Genomic DNA, 26523 nt, shown 5'->3' on the forward strand with positions numbered 1-26523 from the left:
TTTGCAAAATGCCTCAACTTCCTGCTTATTTCTGAGGCAGAAAACTGTCACACCTTAACCTCAGGAGGCTCATCGGCAGAATAATTCCCCCACCCACCCCCACCCCCAGCCCAAACAGAGCCTCTGGTGTCAGATTCTCCCCCCTCCCCACCCTTACTTTTTGCAAACATAAGCACTCGGCTGAAACAACAGCTATGACTCAGTTCCTAGCGAATCGCTGCCTGGATTGATTTAGTCCGAGTTCAGATTTAGCACATAATCATGTTCAATTTGCTCCACTGCACTGCCTAGAGATAAAAGGCTGGGGGAAAAAAATAGCTCCAGCTTGTGTCAGTCTTTGTGGTGATGTCATTGCCATCAGAGAGCCGGCCGCTCTTACTCTGCCGTGCTGCCTGAGCCGCGGCGGGCTGCGTGCGTGCAGCGGAGCGGGCTCAGGTGCCCAGCTCGGCTATCCCCAGGGCAGGGCAGGGCAGCGCCCGGCCGGCCCGGCAACATCCACCTGGAAGGCTCTTCCCAGCCTGCACGACTCGGAGGCCGCCTAAATCTTTACTGTCAGTTCCGGAGGGGGAATGCCAGCCCCTAGCATGGACTGTGATGTTTCCACTCTGGTTGCCTGCGTGGTGGATGTGGAGGTCTTTACCAATCAGGAGGTTAAGGTATGCACCTGCGATCTTCTGTTTCATTGTTGCTTGTGGCTGAAGCTGCTTGGAGCCTTGTTAGCTTAAGGGAACAAGACTTTGGTTCATAGTTTTCAGCTCATGATCTGCGCTAGAAATGCATGTGGTGAGTGCCTGACTCTATTAATTAGAATAAGTTAGAAGAGGGACGGGCACGTTCATTGTGAATGTGATAAGGTTTGAAAAACCATTGTCTGTTTGTTCTTGCCTTTTCTATTAGGTGATCCCCAGTCATCCTTTTCACAGTAGACATGTTTTCATAGTCTCTGTGTCAATAAGAATTTGCCAGCCCTTCATGTTGAGAGGGGTTTTAAATCAATGATTAAACGAAGAAAGCGCGTATAATAAACATCATACCCAAGACACCCTGATTGTGGGACATTAACCCCTTCATGGGATGTCCCTTACACAGGCCGTGATATGGTCTTCAAATTGAATAAAAGCTATTCTACAGATGGCAGTTTCAATCCGCAGCTCGCTGGAAATCAAAGTTGGAAAGCAGCTGTCTAAATTGCCTTTGTCAGGCAAAAGAAGCAAGTCATTTTCCCTGAACAGTTGTCCATAAAGAAAGTTCAGGCATAAATACATTTTGCATCTCAAGGCGTAGTGTGCTAGGGCGCTGGTCCTCACTGATTGTCTGCAGCAATTGTTTGATTGTTGTGGGTAATTGTCTCCTGATGACATACATTCTCTTTGCTTTTTCCCCTTTGGTTTTATGTTATGAAAAAGATGCCATGCTTGTGAAATGGGAATTTTGATTTCTTCTCTCATATTGAAAATAAGAACTAGCAGAAGCTTCTTATTTAAACAGTTCACACACACAACAAAAAGGACAGTTGCTCATTGTGTGACTGGAGGAAGGAAAGGGGAATTACACTGCATAATCATTTTCCACCCTCCCCTTAGTCTTTACTTAAAGGGAGACCCTGAATTCTTTAATTTGGGGTGTGCAGGTGACACCCTGGTTCTTCCCAGGTGGGAATTTATGTGTCCACTAACATAACACATGGCTCTGTCATTCAAGATTGCGGTGTTGAAGACCCTTTTGAAGTGGAATCGAGAATCTGGTTTGTTGTTTCTGCATATTTTAAATGTGTGGCCCTGCGTTTACCAATTCTTATGCCAGTGCTGTGAAGTGTTGACCACCTGTCATATTGAGGTTCAGAAAATTAGAATGTAATGGTTTGACGCTGCCTATGGTCTCATCCACAGTGGAAGCATGCGTGTAGAGACTCACAGTTGTGCTGGTCATACGTGCTGTATACACTCCAGAAGGGAGCAGTCCTCAAAGCCCTTCCAGTTTAAAGCCGATTAAAGTCCTATATGGGTAACTGAGTAGAGAGCCATCACCCAGCACCTGCTGGAACAGAATTTTGTGTACATAAAGTAAAACTTTGCGATTCTCTTCTATTCTGAACAGTTCCCTTTTAATTACGTGTTTGCCCTGTGACTATCATAAAATAATCTAGACTTTTTTGGTCCAAGAAATGATGGTGAGAAAACATGAGGGATCTGCAGTCTGCCAGGCATTGTGCTCGTACAGGAAGGAGTTTAAATATGCTTGTATGACGTAGGTATTTGTGATATAGACATAAAAAGAACCACTTACCCACTATTTCTCTCTTTTTTTAAATCATTGCTCTTTATTTTTAAATTTTATTTATTTTTTTATTGAAATATGGTTTATTTACAATGTTTCAGGTGTGCAGCAAAGTGATTCAGTTATATGTATATATATATTCTTTTTTCAGATTCTTTTTCATTATAGGTTATTACAAGATAGTGAATATAATTCCCTGTGCTATACAGTAGGTCCTTGCTATTTATATTTTCTATATAGGAGTGTGTATCTGTTAATCCCAAACTCCTAATTTATCCCTCCCTAGCCCTTTCCTCTTTGGTAACCATAAGTTTGTTTTCTATGTCTGTGAGTCTATTCCTGTTTTGTAAATAAGTTCATTTGTATCATTTTTTTAAAATTCTACATATAAGTGCTATCATATGATATTTGTCTTTCTCTGCCTTCACTTAGTATGATCATCTCTAGATCCGTCCATGTTGTTGCAAACATGCCCAATATTTCTTAGAGACTGAATATTTGGTGGAGTTCAGGGAACACAAAATTCTTACAGCTGATTGCACTTCAGTGGTTGGGATGGCGTCATGGAGCAAGTGGTACTTGAACTTGAAAATGGGTAGATTTTGATACAGGAAGAGGGAGGGCACGGGAATAGGAAGCATTTCATTTTGCAGTCAGGTGAGTCAATGCATTTGACTGCAGCAGGCTCTCTTTAAGAGACTAGAGGGGAAGTGAGGGAGGAGGGGAGTCAGGGCCAGGTGATAAAGCCTCTCACACTGTTCATCAGAAATGGATGGGGTTTTCTGGGAAGACACCCAGCAGAAAGATGCAGTATATGTCCTTCCTGCTAAATAGCTTGGAATCACTGTGGATTTGTTTCTTTGAAACAAGTTACTTAATCCTTCTGTGCCTTAGTTTTCTCATCTGTAACGTGGGCATAATAGTCGTTCCTACCTTGTTGGCTTGGTAGAAGGACTAAAGAAAATTATACAGGTAAAAAAATTAACATAAGTGCCTGACATATTTCACATTCAATAAATCTTAGCTGTCGCCGTAATTGTCGTGGCCATCTTCTTAGACATTCTGTAAAGGTAATAGGTTACTTTTGCCAGTTTATTGGAATGTCCTATATCCAGCTGAGTTTACAGTGACAGTCCAGGACACAAGAAGTGTTTTCCCTCCCATTCCCCCAAACACACACACACACACACACACACACACACACACACACAGAGCCCAGCAACTTAGAAAACACGGCCCTTCCTTTTGGACATTTAATCATCTAATGTAAAGCAGTGACGTTATTATCAAGCAAAATTAAGGCAGGCCAAAGAGGTTTGTTGAGAAAACCTGTATGTTCCTTTTTCAAAAGTGAGCATGGCTTAGTGTCATGAAGAGAGGTTCAGATGTCAACTTCTGCCACCAAATAAAGTTTCTCCAAAGGTAAACTTCATTAATTACCCATTTCAGATCCACAGCGGAGCCAGGAGTTCCTTTCTTCCAAGTCTCCAATATTTCCTGCCGGAGAAAAGGGAGGCACTGGGTGAGGGTTTGTCTTACCTGCCTGCATCCAGCTTGCTTGAGCTCAGGCTTTGTATTCTTTTCTGCTTGTTACAGACTCTCCCTTTCTACCTGGAGCCCCAATGGGAAAGCAACCACACCAGGGTTATGCAATCAGAAGACTCTCTTTTCAAATGCAGTGGTTTATTTGAAGGGGGTGGAGACAAACTCAAAGCTAGTGACTTACAGCAGTTTAGAAAACCTTATCCTCCATGGGGAATCTCAGCTGGTTGCATCAGGGGCCCTTCAGGCTCCAATTTCCTAAATTTTGCCAGAGCTGCTGGAACAGTAATACCAAACAGAGGAGGAAATCAGGCAAATGCATTGCCATTATTTGTCTTTCTCCAGAAATTCCATCGGTAGTGTTGTGAATTTCGCTGTCTGTTTGATGGCAAAAGGATGCGCAGAAAGATAAGAAATCCGAAGCTCTTAACAGAAGGAAAATGACGTGGTGAACCGTAGAGTTTGTGTGTGCATGTGTGTGCGTATGTGTGCGTGTGTGCAAACGTGGGCAGGGTTGATTTCCTCCAGCGTTCTTCTCATATTCTGAAAATAGTCTCCCCCGCCCCTCGACAAGGAGCCGAACTCTTGGGGAAATGACAGGGAGCCAAAGACGGGTAATAAAATTTGTATTTTACTTTAGTTCAGTGGTTCTTAAACCTGATTACACACTGGTACCCCCGGAGAGCTTTTAAAATATTGTTGATACTCAGGCCTCAAGCCCAGAACTTTGAACTTGGCCGAGTAGAGCTGGGCATAGATGATCATATAAAGTCAGCGTCTTGTCTTTTCTAGACACAGGTAGGTACAGGTGAAGTCAGTCCAGAATTATCTAGAATAACCTCTGCTTAAACACCTGGACCCATTCCTCCAAAGGAAGTCTTGACGCATGCAGTTTCAGAAGCAATGTCTCTAAGCTGTCAGAAATGTTGAGACTCATCAACGCTTTTGGACCAGTTCACCACCCCTGCTGTCCCTCTGTCTGGTTCTGAGGTGATGGTAAACACCCTTCTCCACTGCTGGCTGCAGCCCGGAGCAGAGTGTCCCCGCTTCTCCTGGGGACATCTGAGCCTAGGGCTGCCCTTTCTCTGCAGTGGGAGCTTCCTCCCACAGATAAGGGGCAGATGCCTCCTCTCTGGGCTGGAGGGCTCCTGATTCATGTCCCAGGGATCCAGTCCTGTCTCCATTGGCATCCAGACAGGAGACAGGCATCAGGCATCTCGTAAAGCTGCTTTCTACTCGTCAGGACAGGCAGGAAATATGGCAGGTCTTATAAGAAGATCAGAAATTTCAAAGACCCTGCAAGCTGGAGATTTAATGCAAGCTATTATATTTATAGTGGATAAACAACAAGGTCCTACTCTATAGCACAGGGAACTATATCCAATCTCCTGGGATAAACCATAATGGAAAAGAATATAAAAAAAGAATGTATATATGTATGTGTAACTGAGTCACTTTGCCGTACAGCAGAGATAGGCACAGCATTGTAAAGCAGCTATACTTCAATTAAAAAACAAAAACAAAAACACATGCATGGTGCTCTTAGCTCCTGACCAAGAGATGCCCAAAGCACTGGGAGATGGACAAGACAGACATCCCAGCCCTCATGGAGCGTGTGTTCTAACACGGGAGGCAGACAACAAACTAGTAAACAAAGAAATGTATATTGTAATTTCAGGCAGTGATAAGGGTTGAAGAAAGATGAAGCCGAGTGAGGAGGAGAATTGCTGGAGAAGAAGTTGCAATGGGGACCCTTCAGGCCCCTATTTCCTAAATTTTGCCAAGATTGCTAGATTGCTAGTCCCCAAAGGAGGGGAAAATCGGACAAATGTCATTCCACCATATTTGTCTGTCTCCAGAAATTCCGTTGGCCACTTTTGAATGGATGACCAGTGGAAGCATTTCTGGTGAGATGACAGTTTTAGAAATGTCATTGTTCCAGTGTCATTCAGAGATCTGAAATGAGTGAAAGAGCCATGTGTGGATCTGAGGGAAAAGCATTCCTGTGGAGGGAACAGTAGAGGCAAAGGGATCCCATCCTATCTGATGTGTTCTTACCCAGCCCTCCCTTAAACCTGTTCCCATCATTCATTCATTCATTCATTCATTTATTCAGGGATCTGCTGAAGCTATCAAGATACTATGCCATAATTCTTTTTTTTTTAAGGCTGCTCCTTTTAGAAATTGTGCTTGAGCTAATGCCCTCATGTTACATTTTAAGTGTGGTTCTCTTGGAGGAGGGGGAAATATAAGCAGAAATTTGTTCTCAGCAGAATAATTCTTCATATGCTTAAAATCATAGGATTGCTATACAACTTTTCCTTCCCTTCTAAAAGTCCAGGGCCTTTCCAAGGTGACTCATAAGTCCTCCTTTCTCTCCTCTGCTTTTGAGAATTTCCCAGTATCCTCCCAATCCTTGAAACCTTGGGCAAGTCTCTTAACCTTTCCGGACACGTGGTAATTATGCTGCGAAAAATGCCAATGCTTTGTGTATTTTGTTTTCCTTTTTCACACAAAAGGGTGACTGACTCATAGTCTGTGTCATGTTGTTGTGTGAGTTATGAGAAAAGAAAAAAAACCAGCACATCTCGGCCACTTAGTACAATGAAATCTCTTTGTTGTTTGAACCACTGGAAATTTCACGACTTGTTTTGTTCAGCAGGATTCATAGGAGGAGAAGGATGAAACAGGGTTGGTGTGATACACTTTGCCCTCTGCTTTGGGGAGAGACAAATGACACAAGTGAAGATGTGGGTATTGGGTATAAGGATTGATTTGGAAGAGAAACTTGTGGGTGTTTGTTAGGAGAGCTTGTCAAGCTTCATGTCTATTTCTTATGCTGTTTGCAAATGCAGAGCTGGGCAGAGGATGTGGATGCAATCGTGACCTTTTTGGTTCTGTAGAACCCTAAAACTGCTTCAGGATCTTCCAAAACCATTGCGTTCACTCACCAACTTCAAAGAATTTGAATTGTGTATGATTTCATTCTCAACCATTGAAACCCTCTGGAGATATTCATGGTAACTCTTAGGAACTAAAATGTTAACATAACAGAAACTCTTATTCTCTCTTCCGTGACTGGAATATTAAATAATATTTGTTACACATCTCCAGACCACTTTTAGTTTCTGAAAACCAAAAGGGAGTGTGTGGGGAGGATGGGGTGGGGAATGGGCCTGCCACAACAGATTCTAACCCTCCAGCACAACAAAAGCGTGTTCTTCCTCTGATTAAAAAAAAATGGACTAGAAGTGAAGCCATTTTGGAAATAAATGAAGTAGTACAAAACTGAATGTTAGACATGAACCCTAAAAAACCCTTTAAGGAACTTAGCATTCTTAAATGTGCACGGTTGAATATTGTCCTGCCTCTGAAGAAAGTAGCAAACACCTTTCACAGCGTGGGAAGAAGGGATTTTCAGCAAGTGACAGATGCTCCCTGAGAAGGTTACCAGGCAGATTTCTCAGCCACCTGTCACATTTGGGAAAGACAAGTTGCAGTATTCAGCTAATGACATTGGAAGGCAGGAAAGCCAACTGAAAACTTGCTTCTCTGTGTAGTCTTTGAACTGTTGGAAAGTAATTCAAACATGGACAGTTGCTGCCTCTAACCCGAGTGTCAGATTTATTCAAAACAACAACAAAGCAGACTCTTCCTTAACGTTGTTCTAAAGAAACAGATTTTAATGTAAAACTCAGAGAGTACCATTTGCATCCTTAGTGACTCTGAGTACAGCTATCAATAATTTATAGTAGCCCATTTTAGTGCTTTCGGATGAAGCTAAAAATTTACGGATAGAAAAGAAAATGATACTTGAGACATTTATTATCACTGGGTATGTTTAGGTTGCAAGCTGTAATGGCATCACAGCTTTGTGGTGAGTAATCCAGCTTTCCAGGGAGGTCATCAACCCTCCAGCCCACGCCTGGCCTGCAATTTCTCTATGTAAAGGGACAATTTCTGATGGGTGATGACTTAGAGGGGTGGGATAGGGAGGTTGGGAAGGAGGTGCGGGAGGGAGGGGATATGGGGATATATGTATAAATACAGCTGATTCACTTTGTTGTACAGCGGAAAACTGGCACAACAGTGTAAAGCAATTATACTCCAATAAAGAGCTTTAAAAAAAAAGGAAAAAATAAAAAGGGACAATTTCTTGATACAAAGGGAATGTATCCCTTCCAAGCTCTAAATCTAAGCTGATTCCAAAATACTAGTCTAAAAAGCACTGAGGTATTATTTAATGAGGACTTCAAGCGGGTAAAAAGAAGTTTTGAACTCTTCACTCTATCTAGAATGGATCATTTATCTTAAAACCATTTGAGAATAAAATATCCACCAAGTTAGACCTTCCCTAGAAAATACTCTTTGGATATGCCTTTGTATTCCTCTTTGGGGTAAATGTGTTTAGGAGGAAAAGTATACACATGCACCCCCTGCCACCCCACACACACACATACACCCATGAACGTGTATTGTATGTATAGACTGTACACACATATATTTTTTCTTCTATAACCATGGAAGGTTTCTTTCTTTTCTGCTCTGGCCTATCTAACCACCTGTTGGAAACTGTGGGCTCTTAACCACGTCAGGGGATTAAAAGCCCAGAGACGTTTCCTGGTAAAAAGTTGAACAGAAGTCCAAGCAATTGCTAAACAGTGTCTCCAGGGTGGGGTGGGGGTGGGGTAGGGTGGGGACACGAAGAAATTCATAGCCTTTTCTTTTTATTTGGTATAAACATGTATACCAAAGAAATGTTTATATCCTTACAGTCTAGGAGCACAGTTGTTCCCCAGAATCTAATTTACCAGCTCTGAGCTAGGAATTTTTTTAAAAAGGTGTTCAGAAAGATCTTGACCCCTCGGCTTCCAGAAAGATAATTTAACCAGTTGGTCCTTCTCTGTTGTATGGGACTTCAGACCAGCTTTCATTCCCCGCCCCTCCCCCACCCGATTAACGCCTTCACTAATATTGCACTTGTGCCAACAATAAGGTTGTTTGCTACTTAGGTGTAAGATTTTCCCCCCATCTCTGGTGGTTCTAAAGGAACATGGGAGCAGTGTTTCTGGTGTGCCCCAAAGATCTGATAGGGGAGGACACTTACTAAGTTGAGCATGAAACCGTCTCACGTGATGGCAGATGTAATCCCCCGGAAACAGTCATTTTCATGGATCAATACTATATGTTATCAAGATGGGCAATTTAAAAAGTTCTAACAGTGCTTCCCCTTCACTAAATACTTCTGAGTACGTGGCACACACCTGGGTACTCCTTGTCATCCCCATAATAGCCGAGGCGTCTGTTTTTCTGCCCTGTTTTAAACTCCTGATCAGAGAATTTAAATTTTTGCACAAAATCACACAGCTATTAATTGACAGAACTGAGACTCGAACTGTGGTTTGTTTCACTCTTTCCCCCACTGAAATATCCCCAAGGATTAGCAAGCCATTAATCAATTGTTGGGAGAAAAAAAGACATACATCTTAGAGGATAAGACATTGAACTCACATGTAGTATTTCCTCCAGTGTTCAAAACACTGTTTTTGTCTTTTATTACTTATCAGAGTTGGGAGTACTACTTTTACATAAATCAGTAGTAGAGATTATTTTACCTTTCTCAATAAATCTAATGTGGTGGCAGTTCTAAGCACAGCACCTGTTTTGGATTTCATCTGAAAAATTGTTTCAAAATCTAATAATTCCATCTAGTAGGGGAGGAAAAAAAAGTGCTGGAAAAACCTAATGGCTCACCAGTAGACAGATAATAACTGGTATGACAGCTCCTTTACTTTTCTGGATGTCAGAGAACATTTTCCAGAACTGGGTGAAGGGTGATCTCTGAAGAATTGTAGAACAGCAGTGGTGAAAGTTTTAATTGCAATAATAATATTTTACTTTTGGACAGGGCTTTCCAAATAAAAACGCAGCTTTCTTGCTGGAGATCTCCAAGGTTAAACAAGGTCACACCATTCATCAGGGGAAGCTTGGACTAGGATTTTTGTTCACAGCACTGCACAAGATCTCTTGGTATATTATTATAGCCTGCATCAAAAGTACATCTAAGAGAATTGATTTTATCTTCTGTGACTTCACTGTGCCTTTAGGTATTGACTAAGAAAACCACCTCAGGCCACCTCTCCTGGAACAGGGTACGTAGGTGATGAGCAAACTTAATAATAGCAACAATGTATTGAGCACTCACTGTTTGTCAGGCAGTGGGCAAAGTGCTTTTTTTGCATTCATTCACTTATTCATTCATTCATCAGATATATATTGAGTACCTTCCATACTCAAGGCCTTACACTAGGCTCTGGGGATACAGAGGGTAACAGTCCTGTTGGATGCAAAAGCCTGTGCTCTGTCATTATGCAGTGTTGGCCTTTATTCCACTCAGTTCCATTTTTCCCAAAAAGGCCAATGCTGTTTCGACCTCCACAGGGGCCTCCTTTGCTGACTTAGGGCCCGGAAGAAAGGAGCAAGCCCAGCCTCCAAGTCAGACATCCTGGTTAGTATTCTCTTTTGGCCACTTGGCCACTTACTGTGTGATCTTGAGCAAGGAGCTTTACCTCTCTGTGCCTCAGTTTCTTCAATTACAAAAGAAAGAAAATCACAGTGCTTACCTCATTGGTTAGCACTGAAGAGTAAGTCCATTTGAGTGTATAGAAAACTTAACCACAGGGACTGGCAGACAGAACATGCACTGGTAATGTTAGCCTTTCTCATCAGTACCATCATCATTACCATCAGTAGTTGTAAACTTCTTACACAGAGTTTTGAGTTTTCTTCACCCTAACTGCCCCTATTACAGCAGACTCTTCCCTGTGATTTTCAAGTCATCTTTGCACAGAGGAAGCAGTGCCCTACCTCAGTGACACTCTGAGGTCACAGAACCAGAGAGGGAAGCAACTGGCTCAGCAGGGGAGTGAGGAACCACAGACTCAGACAGCTGGTCTGGACTTCCAGACCCAAGGCCAGTTTTAATAAGCATTCAGAGAACAGGGTATATGGCAGGACAGAGAGGCTTTAAGGCAGGATGCCCATTAAGGAAAAGAGAAGTTGAACTCAGAACCCATTTCTTCAAAATATATTTAAACCCCTGTCTCTGAGCAGGAATTTTAAATGCAGCTATAGACTAGTTTCACCAAGTTACGCTAAACCATGATCACAGTGCTTCCAATGTTGACCTTCACTTCCCACATCTACTTTAAAACTGTGGTGACAGGCGGAAATTAGGTGAATTATCCAAGCCAAGCTCAATTTCTCTTTTGCTTAATAGGCCTTTTGCCCTAGAGACTTTGTATTCTGCCATGCACACCTACCTATGACTGCTTATTAACTTGTATTATAACTAGTAAATAATTCTGTGATGCTTCAAAGAAAACAAAATAAAAACTAAACTAAAGCCCTACTATTCATTGCTTGGATGAATAAGTGATAGACCTGAATTATTAATAAGAGGCATAGTAGATGATCTATTTTATATTCTTACTCTGTAGGGAAGTGTTCCTTACATCGTAGTGCTCAGCAAAATAATATTCTGTATTTAAATAACACTTAGCATATGGTTAGCCACAATCAATGTTTATGTAGGCCTCAGAAGTCTTGAACCTTCTTTCAATGAGCACGTCCTCATGCCACCCCTCTGTTATAGGTGGGAAGTATATTCTCTCAATGAGAAATTCAGGTGAGAAGTGTTCTCCAAACCCAATCAATAGAGAGATTCAAGTTTGCTCCTTATTACTTCACATTCTTCTTTTTTTTTTTTTTAATAAATTTATTTATTTTTTGGCTGTGTTGGGTCTTCGTTGCTGCGTGTGGGCTTTCTCTAGTTGTGGCGAGTGGGGGCTACTCTTCATTGCGGTGCTCAGGTTTCTCATTGTGGTGGCTTCTCTTGTTGTGGAGCATGGGCTCTAGGCATGCAGGCTTCAATAGTTGTGGCACATGGGCTCAATAGTTGTGGCTCGCTGGCTCTAGAGTACAGGCTCAGTAGTTTCAGCACACAGGCTTAGTAGCTCCATGGCATGTGGGATCTTCCCAGACCAGGGCTCAAACTCATGTGCCCTTCATTGGCAGGTGGATTCTTAACCACTGCGCCACCAAGGAAGCCCTTCACATTCTTTTTTAAAAAAATTTTTATTGAAGTATCGTGATTTATAATGTTTTAATTTCTGCTGTACAGCAAAGTGATTCAGTTATATTGGTACATATATATATATATATATATATATATATATATATATATATACATTCTTTTTCATATTCTTTTCCATTATGGTTTATCACATGACATTGAATATATTGCCTTGTGCTGTACAGTGGGACCTTGTTATCCATTCTATATATAATATGTATAATAATTTGCATCTGCTAATCCCAAGCTCCCAATCATAACCTCCCCCAAACCTCCTCCTCCTTGGCAAACAAAAATCTGTTCTCTATGTCTGTGAGTCTGTTTCTGTTTCATAGATATGTTCATTTGTGTCCTGTTTAAGATTCCACATATAGTTACTTCACATTCTTATTCCATAATTGTTGGAGGTGGAACCAAGAAACAACTTGGTACAATGGTATAGTGGAAAGTGGCTCGGTCTTTGGAGTCAGAAAGACCTGAATTCATGCAATGTCCTATTTATGACTTTCCTCCTATGTTAAAAAAAAGATACAGATTTAGGTTAAGGGCTATTAGGATGTAAATGATCAATAAATTATTGCCGATGCCTGTGTTTAGCAGGAGTGAGGCATCTCATCCATTCATTCTACATTTAACAAGGATGGCAGAGCACTTGGTAGGTAGTAGGCGCTGCTTCAGTACTTGGGATGGACGCATGCCTCCTGCCCTTAAGGGGTTCATAGCTGATCGAGAAGTGAAGGTAATACGTAGATACGTAGAGTTTAGAAAAGGCCATGGTTTGAGTGAGCCCAGTACACTATGGAAACCTCTAGGAGGGAGGTCTGGAATGAAGAGGAAAGATTTCCAAGGAAGTAATTCTTGAGTTACAGCTTTAAAGGTTAACTAGATGTTCGACAGGTGAAGGAAAGATGGAAATAGAAGAGAGGCTCCCTGGGAGAAAGAAGAGCCTGCACCACAGCAGAAATGCCAGGAGAGTGGTGACTGCTAGGAAGTAGAGCCCTGGGTGGGGGCTGCATTGTACAGAGGCTGGACCCACGTTGTGAGGGAATTTGGACCTCGTGCTCAAGTCCGATCGGATGGGCCATGAGAAACATCTTAAACAAGGGAGTGACTGTCCACCTGGTCTGACACAAGGTCCCCTCTGGTTGTAGTAAGACTTTGGCTGCACCAAGGCTGATGCTTGAGGCTAGCATGGAGGAGGGGCTGCCGCCTGCCAGCCAGACAGGATGAGAATCTGCAGAGTCCGAGCATCCTTGAATTACGTTGACTACCTTTTCTTATTCCCCTGTCTTGTGCTTTTAAAGAGGAAAGAGGTCAAAACAGGAGAGCAACTGCTTGAGGATGTCATTAGGTTGCCAGTCAACGAGTTTGTGGGGGAAGGGCATATATGTTAGTGTTGCACCCCGGATATTCAGGGATGCATTCAATTCAGCAGGCATGTACTGGTTGTCTTCTAGGGCCAGGATTTGAAAATCCGGGAATCCAAACCAACTCTAATCTCCACCCCGGGGAATCACTTGGTCTGTGGGCAAGGGAGGCTGACTTAGAATAACAGATAATGAAAGATAAATGTCTTCTATCCAACCTGTCTGCCCTATTGCTCCTTCAAATCTCTAATAACTTGGAAATAGAAATTCAGTGATGTTGAATGCTGGACCTAATAGAATATTCTGGGTTCCTCCTGAGAGCAAATGTGCATGCAAGAAAAAAAAAAAAACAATATTTTTGCTAAAATTCCTGGGTTTGTTACACACAAATCAAAGAGAAAGAAAAGTTTGGGAATCCCCTGGCTGTCCAGTGGTTAGGACTCTGCTTTCACTGCTGAGGATGTGGGTTCAATCCCTGATCGGGGAACTAAGATCCCACAAGTCCCGTGGTGCACCAAAAAAAAAAAAAAGAGAGAGAGAGAGAGAAATTTGATGCCATATCCTTTTAGTTAACTGTTGCCATCATGCCAGTGGTCTTGTCCCAGTGTAATACTCTATGTTTAATAAATGCTAAATAAAAGTTAGATGAGGGAATGCAGTAATGGTGCCTGAGTTTGTTGCTGGCCTTGTTTTAGGCAACAGGATGGAGGAAGGGGGAGCCTCTCTGCCTGTCAGGGCAAACTCCAAACGTTGCATGTATCACTTCCTCTCAGATTCAGCTGGACCAAACCTGGGTACCTGGACACATCTGGATGCAAGAGAGGCTGAGAACATCACCTTGTTCCTGGTGGCCCTGTGCCCAGTTAAAAATCACAATTCTATTATAAACAGAAGAAGAGGAAGGTAGCTATGGAGGGACATGTAGCAATTTCTAGTGCAAGTGACAAGTGGACCCTTTAAGGAAATGACTTGAGAGCTCAAGTTGCAGACTTCACCTGTGTTGAATGACAGCCCAGAAGGAGTTCATGAATCCTCAAAACACACAGTCTTATGGGAAGTTTGTTGAGTTTCATGAAACAGGTGAGCTTTGATCTGGGGTTTGAAAGGCATGGCCGGTACGAATAGGCTTTCTCCAACCTGGCTGCTCCCTTCCAGCTCAGCCGGTGAGATGAGAGCCCCAGCAGGCTGCCTCTCCTGTCCTGTCTCTGTGACGTGACACTTGCCTTTCTTCCATGCTGACGGAGCATCCCACACACTTCCCTGCTTTCTGTACAACTGCTCTCCACTTGGGTAGTTCTGTCTGTTTGCAGATAGGTCTTTATTAACAGATGGCAAGGCCAGCTCTAATCTGATCCAGAGTATCATCCAAATGCTTTGCAGCTATTGGCATTATGTTGAATAAGCTAGCACGTTTCTGCGCCTGTGGGTACCAAGACGTCTTCAGCCTTCCACTGCCTTTCATAGATGCAGCAGAGCCCATGATGCAGCCATGGCTTCAGGGAGACAGCAGGAGGGCTGAGCCAGGAGTCAGAAGCCCAAGGTGCAGGTCTTCAGGCCACTCAAGAAATTTAACCTCTCTGGTAGACCACGGACATGAAAGATGCCTAGATGAGCACTGGGCACCATGCGGAGGGGATGGGTTTTGGATTCAGACCAGTCTCGGCTGGAACCCTAACCCTAACAGTTACTCATTTTGCAGTTGTGGGAAGGTTTCTTTATCTCTGAGTCATGGTTTTCTCATCTGTAGGGTGGATATAATAATGCTACTCTTCAGGGTGTTGTAAATGGAATAAAAATGTACTTAAAGAATGAAAATACTCAATAAATGGCTATTATTTTTCTTGCCTCTTTCATCTCTAAACATTGATGATGAAAATATCTTGAATTCTACCTAGTCCTATAGTGAGATTTAGCTCTGTTAAAAACACAGTGGTTCTGCTCTATTGAAGATCATATTATTAGCTCCATAAACAGAATTTTTTGTCATTTTTCTGAAATCCACACAATTTTCTGAGTAACATTCCTGCATAGGGCATCATCCATTGCAGTGAAAAAATAAAATAAAAACCCATCAAGTCTTTCAAGGCTGCAAAAAAATAAAATAAAACAACTCAGGTCAAATTCTCCCATGATGTCACCAATATTAGTGACGTCAGTTGCTTCCTTTGGTTCAACACTGTGGCAAAAATCAAAAAAAGGTTAAGAACAGCTATTTATTTGCCAGTACTGAGGAGAAAGAAGCAGGCAGAGATCATGTGTTAATCTCAACTAAGAGGTTTCTTTAGAGGAACTATGAATCAGTCTTTATTCTTTTCTACAAATATTGGAAAACAAAGTGTGTTGGGCCAGGACAGTATGTACCCCCATTCAATCCTTCTTCTCATTTGTGTTATAGAATAGAAGCTCTGAGCACAAAAATTTTGTAATGACTTCCTGATGAAGTTCCGGCTCCAGATTCTTACTTGTGCATGGAGGGGAAATAAACTCAAAAAGTACTTTAAGCTCTTGAATTCTGAATAAGCACAATATAATCAACCCTGAATGCCTCAACTTTCCCTTGAACCTTCTGCTTGATCCACCTACACAGTTATTTCAGGCAGTTATCATCATTATCTGGGCTTGGAATCTGGAACCATCTTCTCTCATTAGCCCCTTTTATTGACTTCTGTGTAAGCAAAAGCAAATCTTTTCCACTCTTTTTATACTCAATTCAGGTTCAAGGCTATTTGTAATACTTAATCTGAATTGAGCACCATGTAATCTCCAAAGGGTGGAAAACTCAAAATCCTACAGTCTAGCAGGACTGACTAGTATAAGTGCAAAGAGAAAGGTGCAAATTTAGTAACATGGGGCTTCCTGGAAGAATGATGCCCTTCATGTTGGGCACATCAGGACTAGCTTCATCTGAAACGTAACCTTTTTTGATCAGAAGTTGCAAAATGGCCACCTGTGAGCCAGATCCACAGATAGATTTTATTTGGCTTGTACAGCATTGTTTTGTTAAATTGAATTCATTGCTAACTTTTAAAATTCGGGAAGATTTTTAAAATCTATATCCCTGATTCTTTTAAAAGGTTGGCAGAGCTGGCATCACTGAGTCACCCTTCCCACCAGCTACAACTGGCTTGGGAGGTTGCCCTTTCCGAGAGAACAAGCATTCTCCAATTCCCACTACACTCTATTGCCCTACACTTGCCTACTCCACGTTTAAGCAGTGGAGGACAATGCTGTAAAGTGAGGAGTGAGAATAGTCCTGCTGTGGATGCCCTTGAGCACCAACCAAAGCAGTACCATTAATTCCATGAGCCATGGGGACCATCAGAGTGTTAAGAACCATCATTTAGGAAGTCACAGTGCCCCAGGCATCCAGCCTAGAGAGGAGAAAGGAGAAAACAAGGGGAGGGGGAGAGAGAGGGAGAAGGCAAGGAAATCAGTAAGGAGGCTCTTATTCTTTAAAACCCATGTCTCCATTTTTTATCCCTCTTTCTTAATCCTACATAGAAATTCTGTAGACTGAACTGGAAAGAGTGCTGGCCTATAAGTCAGAAAACTGGGCTCCAGTTTCAGGTCTGCCCTTGCTAGCTAGCACAGTGTGTGGGCAAGATTTGGGCTTTCTAGGCCTCCCTTTGCTCGTGATGAAATGGCCATGAGGGTAACGTTGACCTCCCAGGATTATGGGGGGGATTAAGCAACACAACATTTTGGACGATCTTCATGGACTATATTACCACCTCCTCCTGACTTCATTTCTGCAAACTTCTCCTCATCAGCAGGCTCACCTCATCTTTTTCCTATTGATCAGCTTTGACTTTATTCAGATTGTTTCTGAGCTTGAATTCCTCCTGAGCTGCTGCTGCTTTTTTTTTTTGCCTTCTTAATTGAGTCTTAAAGTCAGGATTTCAGAGTGAAAAGGGACTTGAGGTACAACTAAGGGCCCCCTACTTGCTGTAGCCATCTCCCCTTCAGTATCCCAGCCTCTCCTTGAATCCCTCCAGGGACGGAGCCCTTACTCCTCACTGTGACTGTTTTCATGATTATTGACTTTTTTTACTGAAACCCTGTAATTTCAACCCATTTGTCCTAGTAGTCGTGTGTTCTGTGAGCAAACAGAGCAATTCTGTTGTTTCTTTGCCAGAAAAATTCTCTTGTTCTTTAAAGACAGTAACAGCTCCCCCTCCCCACTGCCAGATATTCCTCTTCAGGTTAAATTTGCAATTTCTCCAGCTTATTCTTTATGTGACATGGTCAGAAGTCCCCCCTCCCATCCCAAAGTTCTGCCCAACTCACACCTTCTTTCCACCTCCAGCTGCTCTTCCCTTCCCTCCCATCCTTATCTAGCCATCCTGCACTTAGACCCTTGCGAATGAAGGAACCACGTAAGTGGCAGAGCTGGAATCAAACCCAGGCTGCCTGGCTCAGAGCCTGTGCTTCTCATCACTGCCTTGAGCCTCCTCTCAGCATCTTTGAGGCCTGTTTCTGAGTGTCCTTTCACTTGTTTATTTGTTGCATAATGACTTTAGGCCTTTCACAGAATTTAATAGAAAGTGTAATTACTGTAATCATTACTGTAATGCATGAAGGCTCCTTTCCTTCCTCCTGCCTGTTTCAGTGAAAGCCTCTAAAGCCACGGGCTGGCCACCACCACCTTCCAGAAGATTTCTAGTAGAGGATATTAGGGGATGGTCCAAAGACAGGTGGATATATTCAAACCCTAAGCATTGCAGTGCATTTCCCCACCTCTCCTCATCCCCCTTTTCTGCTCTGCTTTTGTCCATAGCACTTATTTTATAATATATGTTATAACTTCACCTATTTATTTTTGTTTATTATCTATCTCCTCTCACTAGAATGTAAATTCCACGGGGACAAAACTTTTTGTGCTTTGTTTACTGCTGCATCCTTAGCTTGGCCCAGAATAGGAGTACAATAAATATATGCTGAATGAATGATACAGCAGGAGAGCAAGCCCATTCCCTTTTGAACATGGACCTTTGACCTTTGAGGTTTGTTATTCTTGACTAGCACCCTGAGCGCCTGCCTGCCTCACCCTATCCTCACATACACTCTCTAGCTAATGTCCACTCAGCCTTGAAGCCTCAGCTCACCAGGGATTGGATTTCTGCCAGAGCCTCAGCTGTTCCTTGAGACCCACAAGCCTCTCCTGTGTGCTTCCTTGTTACCCTGTGTTTGTCTCTGTCCTTGTCCTTGCTGCTTTGTATTCCTGTAGCCCGCGCTTGCAGACAGCCGTCTCCTCACTAACCCTAAGCTCTTTGAAGGCAGAGGTCTTCTCTTATTTGTATATGTCTCCCAAATACAAATATTTGGGAGACAAAATATTAGAGTTGGCTTAGAGTTGGTGCTGAATAAATAGTTAATTCATGATTAAAAAAATAACTATTTTTCCAAATCGAGCTTTGGAACCACAGGGGAGGCACAGACTAGCTCTGAGTCTGTTTAAGAACCAGAACTTGCCATTGGGGGGTGGAATTTCTTTATTCACTTCGTATTTACTGAGCGCCCATTATATGCCAGGTCCTGGTCTAGACATAGGGAGACATCAGCGAACAAAACAATCAGAAATGCCTGCCATGGAACTTCCTAGTGGGAAGAGAGAGAAGATAAGGAATATGGTAAATGAGTTACAGAGTATGTTAGGAGTGATAGGTGTTAGAGAGGAAAAGAAAAAGCAGGCCAGGACAAGAGGGATTATGAGTTGGGGCAGGAGGCGGAATTTTCAATAGGGTGGCCATGAAAATTTCAATTTTCAAGAGTCTTCTTACTGAAAAGAAGACTACAGAAGCCTTCCAGAAACATTTACTGCATTCCTATAATGAGCAAGGCACTGTGTGGAAGCCTAAGAATTCCAAAATAGAGCTCAGACACTGGTGAGAAGACTGTCATATCAACCAGAGTATGATAAATGTGAGTGTCCAGAAATAAAATGGGATGCCAGCAGGCTCTGTGGATAGAGCAAACTGGCTTTCCAAATGCTATGTAAATATCACCCTGGCCATCCTTATCCCCATCTCTCCTTAGCCTCCCCGCCACCCACCCCTGCTCTTTTCCACACTGCCTCACATCCTTTAAAATTGCCTACAGTGCTAGGACGATAACTCTGAAATGTGTCCATTCATTTGGAGGAATTTTAAAGTGTAGTTCTCTGCGGTTGTAGGATCCTTGAGGGTGTCAGGTATAACCATTGGTCTAGAAGTGTTCATGTGTCTGCTCCACTAATGGTAACACATGCTGCCACTGTTGGGCTGGAATTCCTGGAGGAGAAAGGCCCCGAGCAGGCCAGGGAGAAGGTGATTTCAGTTGAACCATCTGTTGACACTTCTCATTGTTTGGCTCTTTGGACATGGAAACAAGCCAATCTTGGAGCCACACAAGCCCCTCAGATGTCACACTGCTATCGACACGCTTCTCACCACATTCCCTCCCATCAGGTGGCCTTTTACACATGACATCCTGACTCTGGAGCATGCTGGTTCCATCGGCAGCACTTTCATTACTGCCTCTGGCAGGCCCTGTAAAGGCTCCCTCTTGACCACCTTAGCAGCATGTCCTGAGCACCTCGGCTACCAGGAGTGATGCCAGGCGTTCATGATCGAAAAAGCCTCCAATTGAGAACAGGATTACACCCTGGTTGTGGGAACCAATGTCCAGTTCACATTTCCAGAACAGTCATCTTTTCCCTACATTTCTCATCTATTGAATTGTTTTCACTGAGTTCAATGCCTTGATTAGCTCATGAATCAACATAAATTTAGATCCTGGTCTTGGCCCCTATCCAACAGATGTCTAAGGAGAAATATTTTTCAGCTCTGCGGCTAACAGAGAATCCTGTTGATCCTTGAATAAATTACCCATGGAGCTGACTGACATGTGCCACTGGTTGGGTGAATTTAATTCATAATGGTAGTTCCCCTATAAAAGTATTGCTTGGAAGTTATAGAAGTGTAAAATTGATCCACGTTTGAAATCTAATGAAGTAAAATCAATCAAGTAGAAGTCTTATTCAGTGCCCTCTTAGCCTGAGTTCCCCAGAAAGCAGAACCTGAGATGAAGTTTAAGTGCAGATGCTTCACTGGCAAGTGGGAGTCAAGGAGCAGGGATGCGGACCAGGTGGAGAGAAGCAGGGAAGGAGGGGGAACCAGTGCAAAGATGGGTAATGAGAACCCAGCCCCTGTGATGGCAACTGGAAGCTGGATTCCATGAAAAACCCAAGCAGCTGTATAAATATGGTACAGAAATTTCTGTCCAGGGAAAGAAAAGGGGAAGCCTTTACGCACTGGCTTCCAGCCACCATGGGCTAAAATTTCTCCTCATAGATTCTTACCTCCCCAGCCTTCAGGGCTATATATGCATGAGTACCAAGCAGTTCTTGGGGTGCCTGCTTCTGTGTCAGCAGAGAAACTTGGGATGGAAAGAGATAAGGCACTGAGGTGAAGCAAGGCCCTCAGGTTGCAAACTGCATGAAACTGATCAGAACCCACACAGAACTGGTCACTGCAGCAGGAGCTGGAGTAAGAGACAGATGTCTTATTAAAGATACCAGCAAACAAAACACATGACAGTAGATCTTTATCATAATTGATAACTGTGTCATCCTGTATATAAAAAACTCCTTTCTTGGGGACAGTAAGATCCAGATTTACCTGTGCTATTGAAACCCAAGCAGGACGCTGTAGGACCCCCCGGGGTTCAAATCCTTTCCCAGTCCATCACCCACCCCATTTCTGGTTTGTAGGAAATAGGCTTCATTCAGCCTCCTTGACCTTCCCTGAATTCCAAAGGGCAGATTCAAACAGTTGCTAATCAGGGAAGGGAGGGAATGCAGAAACAAAGGAGGAGCAGTCAAGAAACAATAGTGCAGCCATGGGGCGGGGTCCTGGTTCCTCCTTAAAGAATAGACATAACAATACCTTAGAGTTCTTCTACAGGAACTAAGGCCCCCACCCAGGTAGAGGATGGTACCCTCAGGCTGAGCACAAGATTCCTGGAGCACCACCCTGTTACCTCACCACCAACCAATCAGAAATGATGCACTAGAAATATCCAGTAAAAGCGCTGGATGCTTTGGACCATTTAACTCTTCATTTATAGCCCACCTTGTCCCAGGAGAGGCACAAGGTTGTTTGCATACCTTCCATTTGTGCAGCACTCTGCTGGGACCCCTATTCTAAACCTGGTCAGGTAACTACTGCTTTTAGCAAAAACATGGGGATGATATCAATACAAGGCTGATATAGATCAGATTTGTTTGATGGTTGCCAGTGTCATTTTCGCCCAAGAAAAATTCCCCTCACCAACTCCGATTATAAGAACTTGGTTACTGCCTTCCCCCCATGCACTGCCAAGGGAATCCCATGAGTTTCCATCCACTTCAGCACCACTGTGCTTCTTCCCTTTTGACGCCTTCATACCTTTCCTTTCCTGTGCCTGAAAGAAAGTTTAATTGTCCCTATTTTGCAAACCTGTCAAATACACAACTTTTAATGGCTTCTGAGCTTCCTGAGTTTAAAGAGGCAAGATTTTAAGTAAGAAAAGATTGCTTAAGCAAGACGCAAAAAGCACTAACCATCATAAAAAATGAATACATTGAACTTTACTGAAAATTAAGAACTCACATTCATCAAAAGACATGACTCAGAATACAATGGCAAGCCACAGATTGGGAGAAGACATTCACCATACATACCTCTGACAAAGGACCCAATTCCAACATATATCAAGAAATCCTGAACATCAGTAAGAGAAAGACAACCCCAATTAAAAAATCTGCAAAATACTTGAATAGACATTTCAAAAAAGAAGATACCCAACACCACGATTCACAGGGAAATGCAAATTAAAACCACAGCGAGATACCATTAAACAGCCAACAGGGCAGTGGCTAAAAGCAAAATCACAGTCAATGCCAAGGGTTGGCAAGAATGTGGATCATCTGGAACTCTCATATATTGCTGGTGGGAGGACAGATTATTACCATGCTCTGGGAAACTGCAGTGTTTTCTAGAACTAAATATATGTCTCCCTGATGATCTAGTAATTGTACTAACCTAGAGAAATGAGTGCCTATTATGTTCACCAGCGAACACGCACAAGTGTGTTTCTATCAGCCTTATTCATAAAGGTCCCAAAAGGAAAATACCCACACGTCCATCCAGGAGAATGGACGAATGAGTGTAGATATAGTCATACAATGGAATGCTACAAACAATGTGACAAAGGAAGTTACTCTATGCAACATGGATGATTCTCACAATTATAATGTAGAGTGAAAGAAGACAGATTTTAGAGCACACGTGTATTGTGACATTTGCATAAAGTTTAGGAAGAGGCAAAACTAATCTGTAGTGGTTGGTAGTTGCTAGAATAGCAGTTACCCCCAGGGAGTGGGGAGGGTGGTTATTGTCTGGAAAGGTACAGAATGGAGCCTTCTAAGGTACTGGAAACATTTTATATCTGGAGCTGGATGGTAGTTATATTGATGGTGATTAAACTGTAAAAACTCACTGAACACTTAAGATTGTATGTTTTGTATATGTATATTACACCTCAATAAAAATACATTAAGAAGGGGCAAGGATGAGAACAGAAAGTTGATGATGCAACCCACCAGGAAGGGCTTCAAGATCTCATTGTCCAGTGGGAGAGGAGATAGCACCATACTGAATTGGAAATTATTGAATTAGGTATAGGCTCAAGAAATCTAGTGTTCATATTTTATAAAGTTATTTATTTGTTTATTTATTTATTGGCTGCATTGGGTCTTCGTTGATCTGCGCGGGCTTTCTCTAGTTGCAGTGAGTGGGCTTCTCAGTGTGGTGGCTTCTCTTGCTGAGAAGCACAGGCTCTAGGCGTGCGGGCTTCAGTAGTTGTGGCATACAGGCTCAATAGTTGTGGCTTGCGGGCTCTAAAGCACAGGCTCAGTAGTTGTGGCGCATGGGCTTTGTGGCTCCGCGGCATGTGGGATCTTCCCGGACCAGGGATCAAACCCGTGTCCCCTGCATTGGCAGGCGATTCTTAATCACTGCACCACCAGGGAAGCCCCCAGTCTTCATATTTTAACTCTTTACTAATTAGCCATGTAATCCTCTAAAGTAACCTCTTTAGGCCTCAGTTTTCCAACCTGTAAAAATGGCTGACTTTCGAGGGTATCTTGTGTCCTCCCAAGTTGCAAGATCTGAGTGACTGCCTTCTCACCCAAGGCCAGCATGAAGATACATGCCTTATGTTGGTTCTGCTCTGCTGAGTGACACTGAGGACCAGCTGAAGAGGGGACAGGGCTTGAAAGTCTACACATTTTATTTGGAACTCTGTCATGACAGATTGCATAATGACCAGCCCTGCAGGGAATCCAGCAAGTAGGTTGCTACAGTTCTTACACCATTATCATAGGATCATGAATTTTCTCTCCAACCCTCACTGAATCATCTCCAGTCATGGCAGTAAAAACCTGCTTCCAACAGTGCAGAGCAGTGGTCATTGAGACACTTTGGCAGTCAACCTCACCTGGGCTTGAACCCAGCTCTAACACTTACTGACTCTTTGACCTTAGACAGGTCACATAAGCCCCCAAGCCTCAATTTTCTCATCTGTAAAACAGGATAGCCACCACCAGTTCAGAATTGTTGTTGTAAGGATTCAGTGAGATAAAATATGTCAAAATTCTTAGTACAATGTCCCTCTCACAGCCAATGTTCAATAAAGTGTAGCCACTATTCTTAGTGTAGCCAGTGCCAATGGAGCCCACCATCAATGCCTGAGTTTCAACTGACACCATGGTTCATTATAAAATAGCTTCTTAGTTTCATAAAGTAGGGAAACATGAAAGAACCTTAGAAATGATCTTGTTAATACCAAGGATTGGCTAAGGTCCTTTTGGGTTGCAAACGGTAGATGCTGAAAAGATAGCTTAAGCAAAAGGGCAACTGATTGAAAGGATGCAGGAGCGTCTTATGCAATCACAGGAAAAGCTAAACAACAAGACTGCAGGATGGCAAGGATCAGGACTACCCTGTGGGCAGCAGGGTCTGCAGAGCCTCACCTGGACACCATCCACTGTTAGAGTCACTCAGCTCTCGTGTTGCCCAAGATCAGGACCCAACACATCATTCAGTATCTAATACCATTCATATTTCACCTGGCCAAAACACAACTCTAGGCTTTTGCCCCCCAAACCTGCTCGTCTCACAGTCTTTCCATTTCAGGAAATTGTACCATCGGCCATCCAGTCACTTCAGCCACAAGCATAGCAGTTTTCCTTGACTCTTTTCTTTCCCATACTCTCCATCTCAGCAAATCCTGTTGGTTGTACTTCCAACTCCACTTTTTACCCTGCTGCTATCACCTTAGTCCCATCACCTTCCTCTGGACATTGGAGTCATTTCCTAACAGGTCTCTTGCTTCCACACTTGCTCTCCTGTGATCCAGTCTTGACCCCCATCTCTAGATCCCTCAGCCTGAGTGATCTTTCCAAATCACAAACTGGGTCATATGACTGTATGCACAGAACGTTCCAGTAGCTCCCTGTTGCACTCAGAATTAAATCTAAATGTATGAGAAAAGGAAATGAATTTCTGATATAAGCTACAACTTGATGAATCTCAAAAACATTATGCTAAGCAAGAGAAGCCCGAACCACATACTCTATGATTCAATTCATCAGAAATTCTAGAACATGAAAATTAATCTTAGTTAGTTGCTTGGGACCAGTGGTGGTAGGGACTGATTTCAGAGAGGTAGGAGGAAACATTTTGTTTTTGTGAAACACTTTTGTTTTTGTTTTAATTTGATTGTCTGTTGTTTATATGCCTTATACATTTGTCACTATGTTATACATGAATCGTACATCAATAAAGTTGATTTTTTTAAAAAGGAAAAGAAGTTTCAATGCGTTACCAGGGGTTACAAGGCCCTACATGATTTGATCTGTTTGTCTACACTCACCTCTACTTGCTCACCCCCTTATTCATTATGCTTCAGGCCACACTGGCCTTCTTCCTGTTTCCTCCGCGAATGATCTTCCCTAGATTTTCTACATGATTGGCTCCTTTTTATCACCTCCCCAGAGATGCTTTTCTCACCATCCAACTTGCCGTAGCTGCTCCTTTACTCAGTCACTCTTTGTCACTGCACCATTGTTATATTTTCACCATTGCATAGGATCTAATGTTTTCTTATTTGTGTTTTTGTTGTCTATATCTCCCAAGAGAATCTGAGCTCCAATACGATAGTATCTTTGTTAAGTTTTGCTCAACAGAGACTAGAACAGTGCCCAGCTCAGTAGATACTTGTTGAATGAAAGAATGAATGAGTGAGTGAATGAAGGAATGAATACATTAAATGGGTTGTGAAATGTCAAATGCTAGAGAGGATCTGATTGTCCCAGCTTGAGGGATACAAGTCTACCCCTGGATCATTCATGTCTGGCCAAGATCCGTGATCATAGGACCACCTGGAGGCCCATCTCCGTGTATCTTTGCAGTCCTACAGCCGTTCTAAGGGGGCCTAGGCCTCATTTTACAGATGCAGACAGTGGAGGCCCAGAGTGAATAAGGGAATTTCTCAATTATTGAATTCTGTCATTTTCTATGTTAGTAGAGTGTGCTTACTCTGTTCTTGTTGAGACATCTCTATATCTCTGTCTTTTAAAACCAGTGGTGTTAACTACATGTTGATAAATATTTTCCTTCATCTACACCTACTCTATTTTCACACCAGTGTTGGAATTCTCATTTCCTCCTACAAGAAAGAAATATGGCCCAGATTTTCATTGTGGGACAAGATGTTTCAGCTTTCCCACGCCAGGCTTTTTATTTTGTTTTTTTCTTTTTTTGGCACTTCTGATTTTTTTTAATGATAATAGAGTCTTGCTGTCCCTTTAGTTGCTAAAATCTTAGTTTAGATAGCTATTTATTTTGTCTTGTTTTAATTAAGGCCTAGAACTAGCTGGTGGATTCTGAAAATAGGATCCCATTTTAGTTTCTTCTTCTAGCTAAATGAAATCTTTAGAGTGTGGTCATTTAATAGTGAAATATGTGCCTAGTCAGTTACAAGAATCCAAATTTTTTCCAGCTAATTAAAATTCATTTATAGCTTTCATTCTAACACTCCTATTCACTAATTATTTATTTGAGCTCCCTCCAAAGAAATAAGTTCCATAACATATGCTTTCAAAGCATAAAATAAAAAGGT

The 26523-nt window shown here is 42.5% G+C and overlaps 1 protein-coding gene across 2 annotated transcripts in view; it reads left to right on the top strand.

Annotated features, from left to right (window-relative positions):
• RCAN2 (regulator of calcineurin 2) overlaps nt 1–26523 on the top strand; it is a 260187-nt gene that overhangs the window by 164564 nt on the left and 69100 nt on the right. Inside the window, exon 1 of one of the 2 annotated variants that reach the window (XM_057699326.1) lies at nt 359–656. The exons of the other annotated variant lie outside the window; for it this stretch is intronic. Coding sequence (XP_057555309.1) covers nt 570–656 — 87 coding nt within the window. The 5' untranslated portion in view covers nt 359–569. Of the gene's footprint in view, nt 1–358; nt 657–26523 lie in introns of those variants that run through there. 2 annotated transcript variants of the gene reach the window in all.

Source organism: Hippopotamus amphibius, chromosome 11 (genome assembly GCF_030028045.1).
Source record: "Hippopotamus amphibius kiboko isolate mHipAmp2 chromosome 11, mHipAmp2.hap2, whole genome shotgun sequence".
NCBI classification, from domain to species: domain Eukaryota; kingdom Metazoa; phylum Chordata; class Mammalia; order Artiodactyla; family Hippopotamidae; genus Hippopotamus; species Hippopotamus amphibius.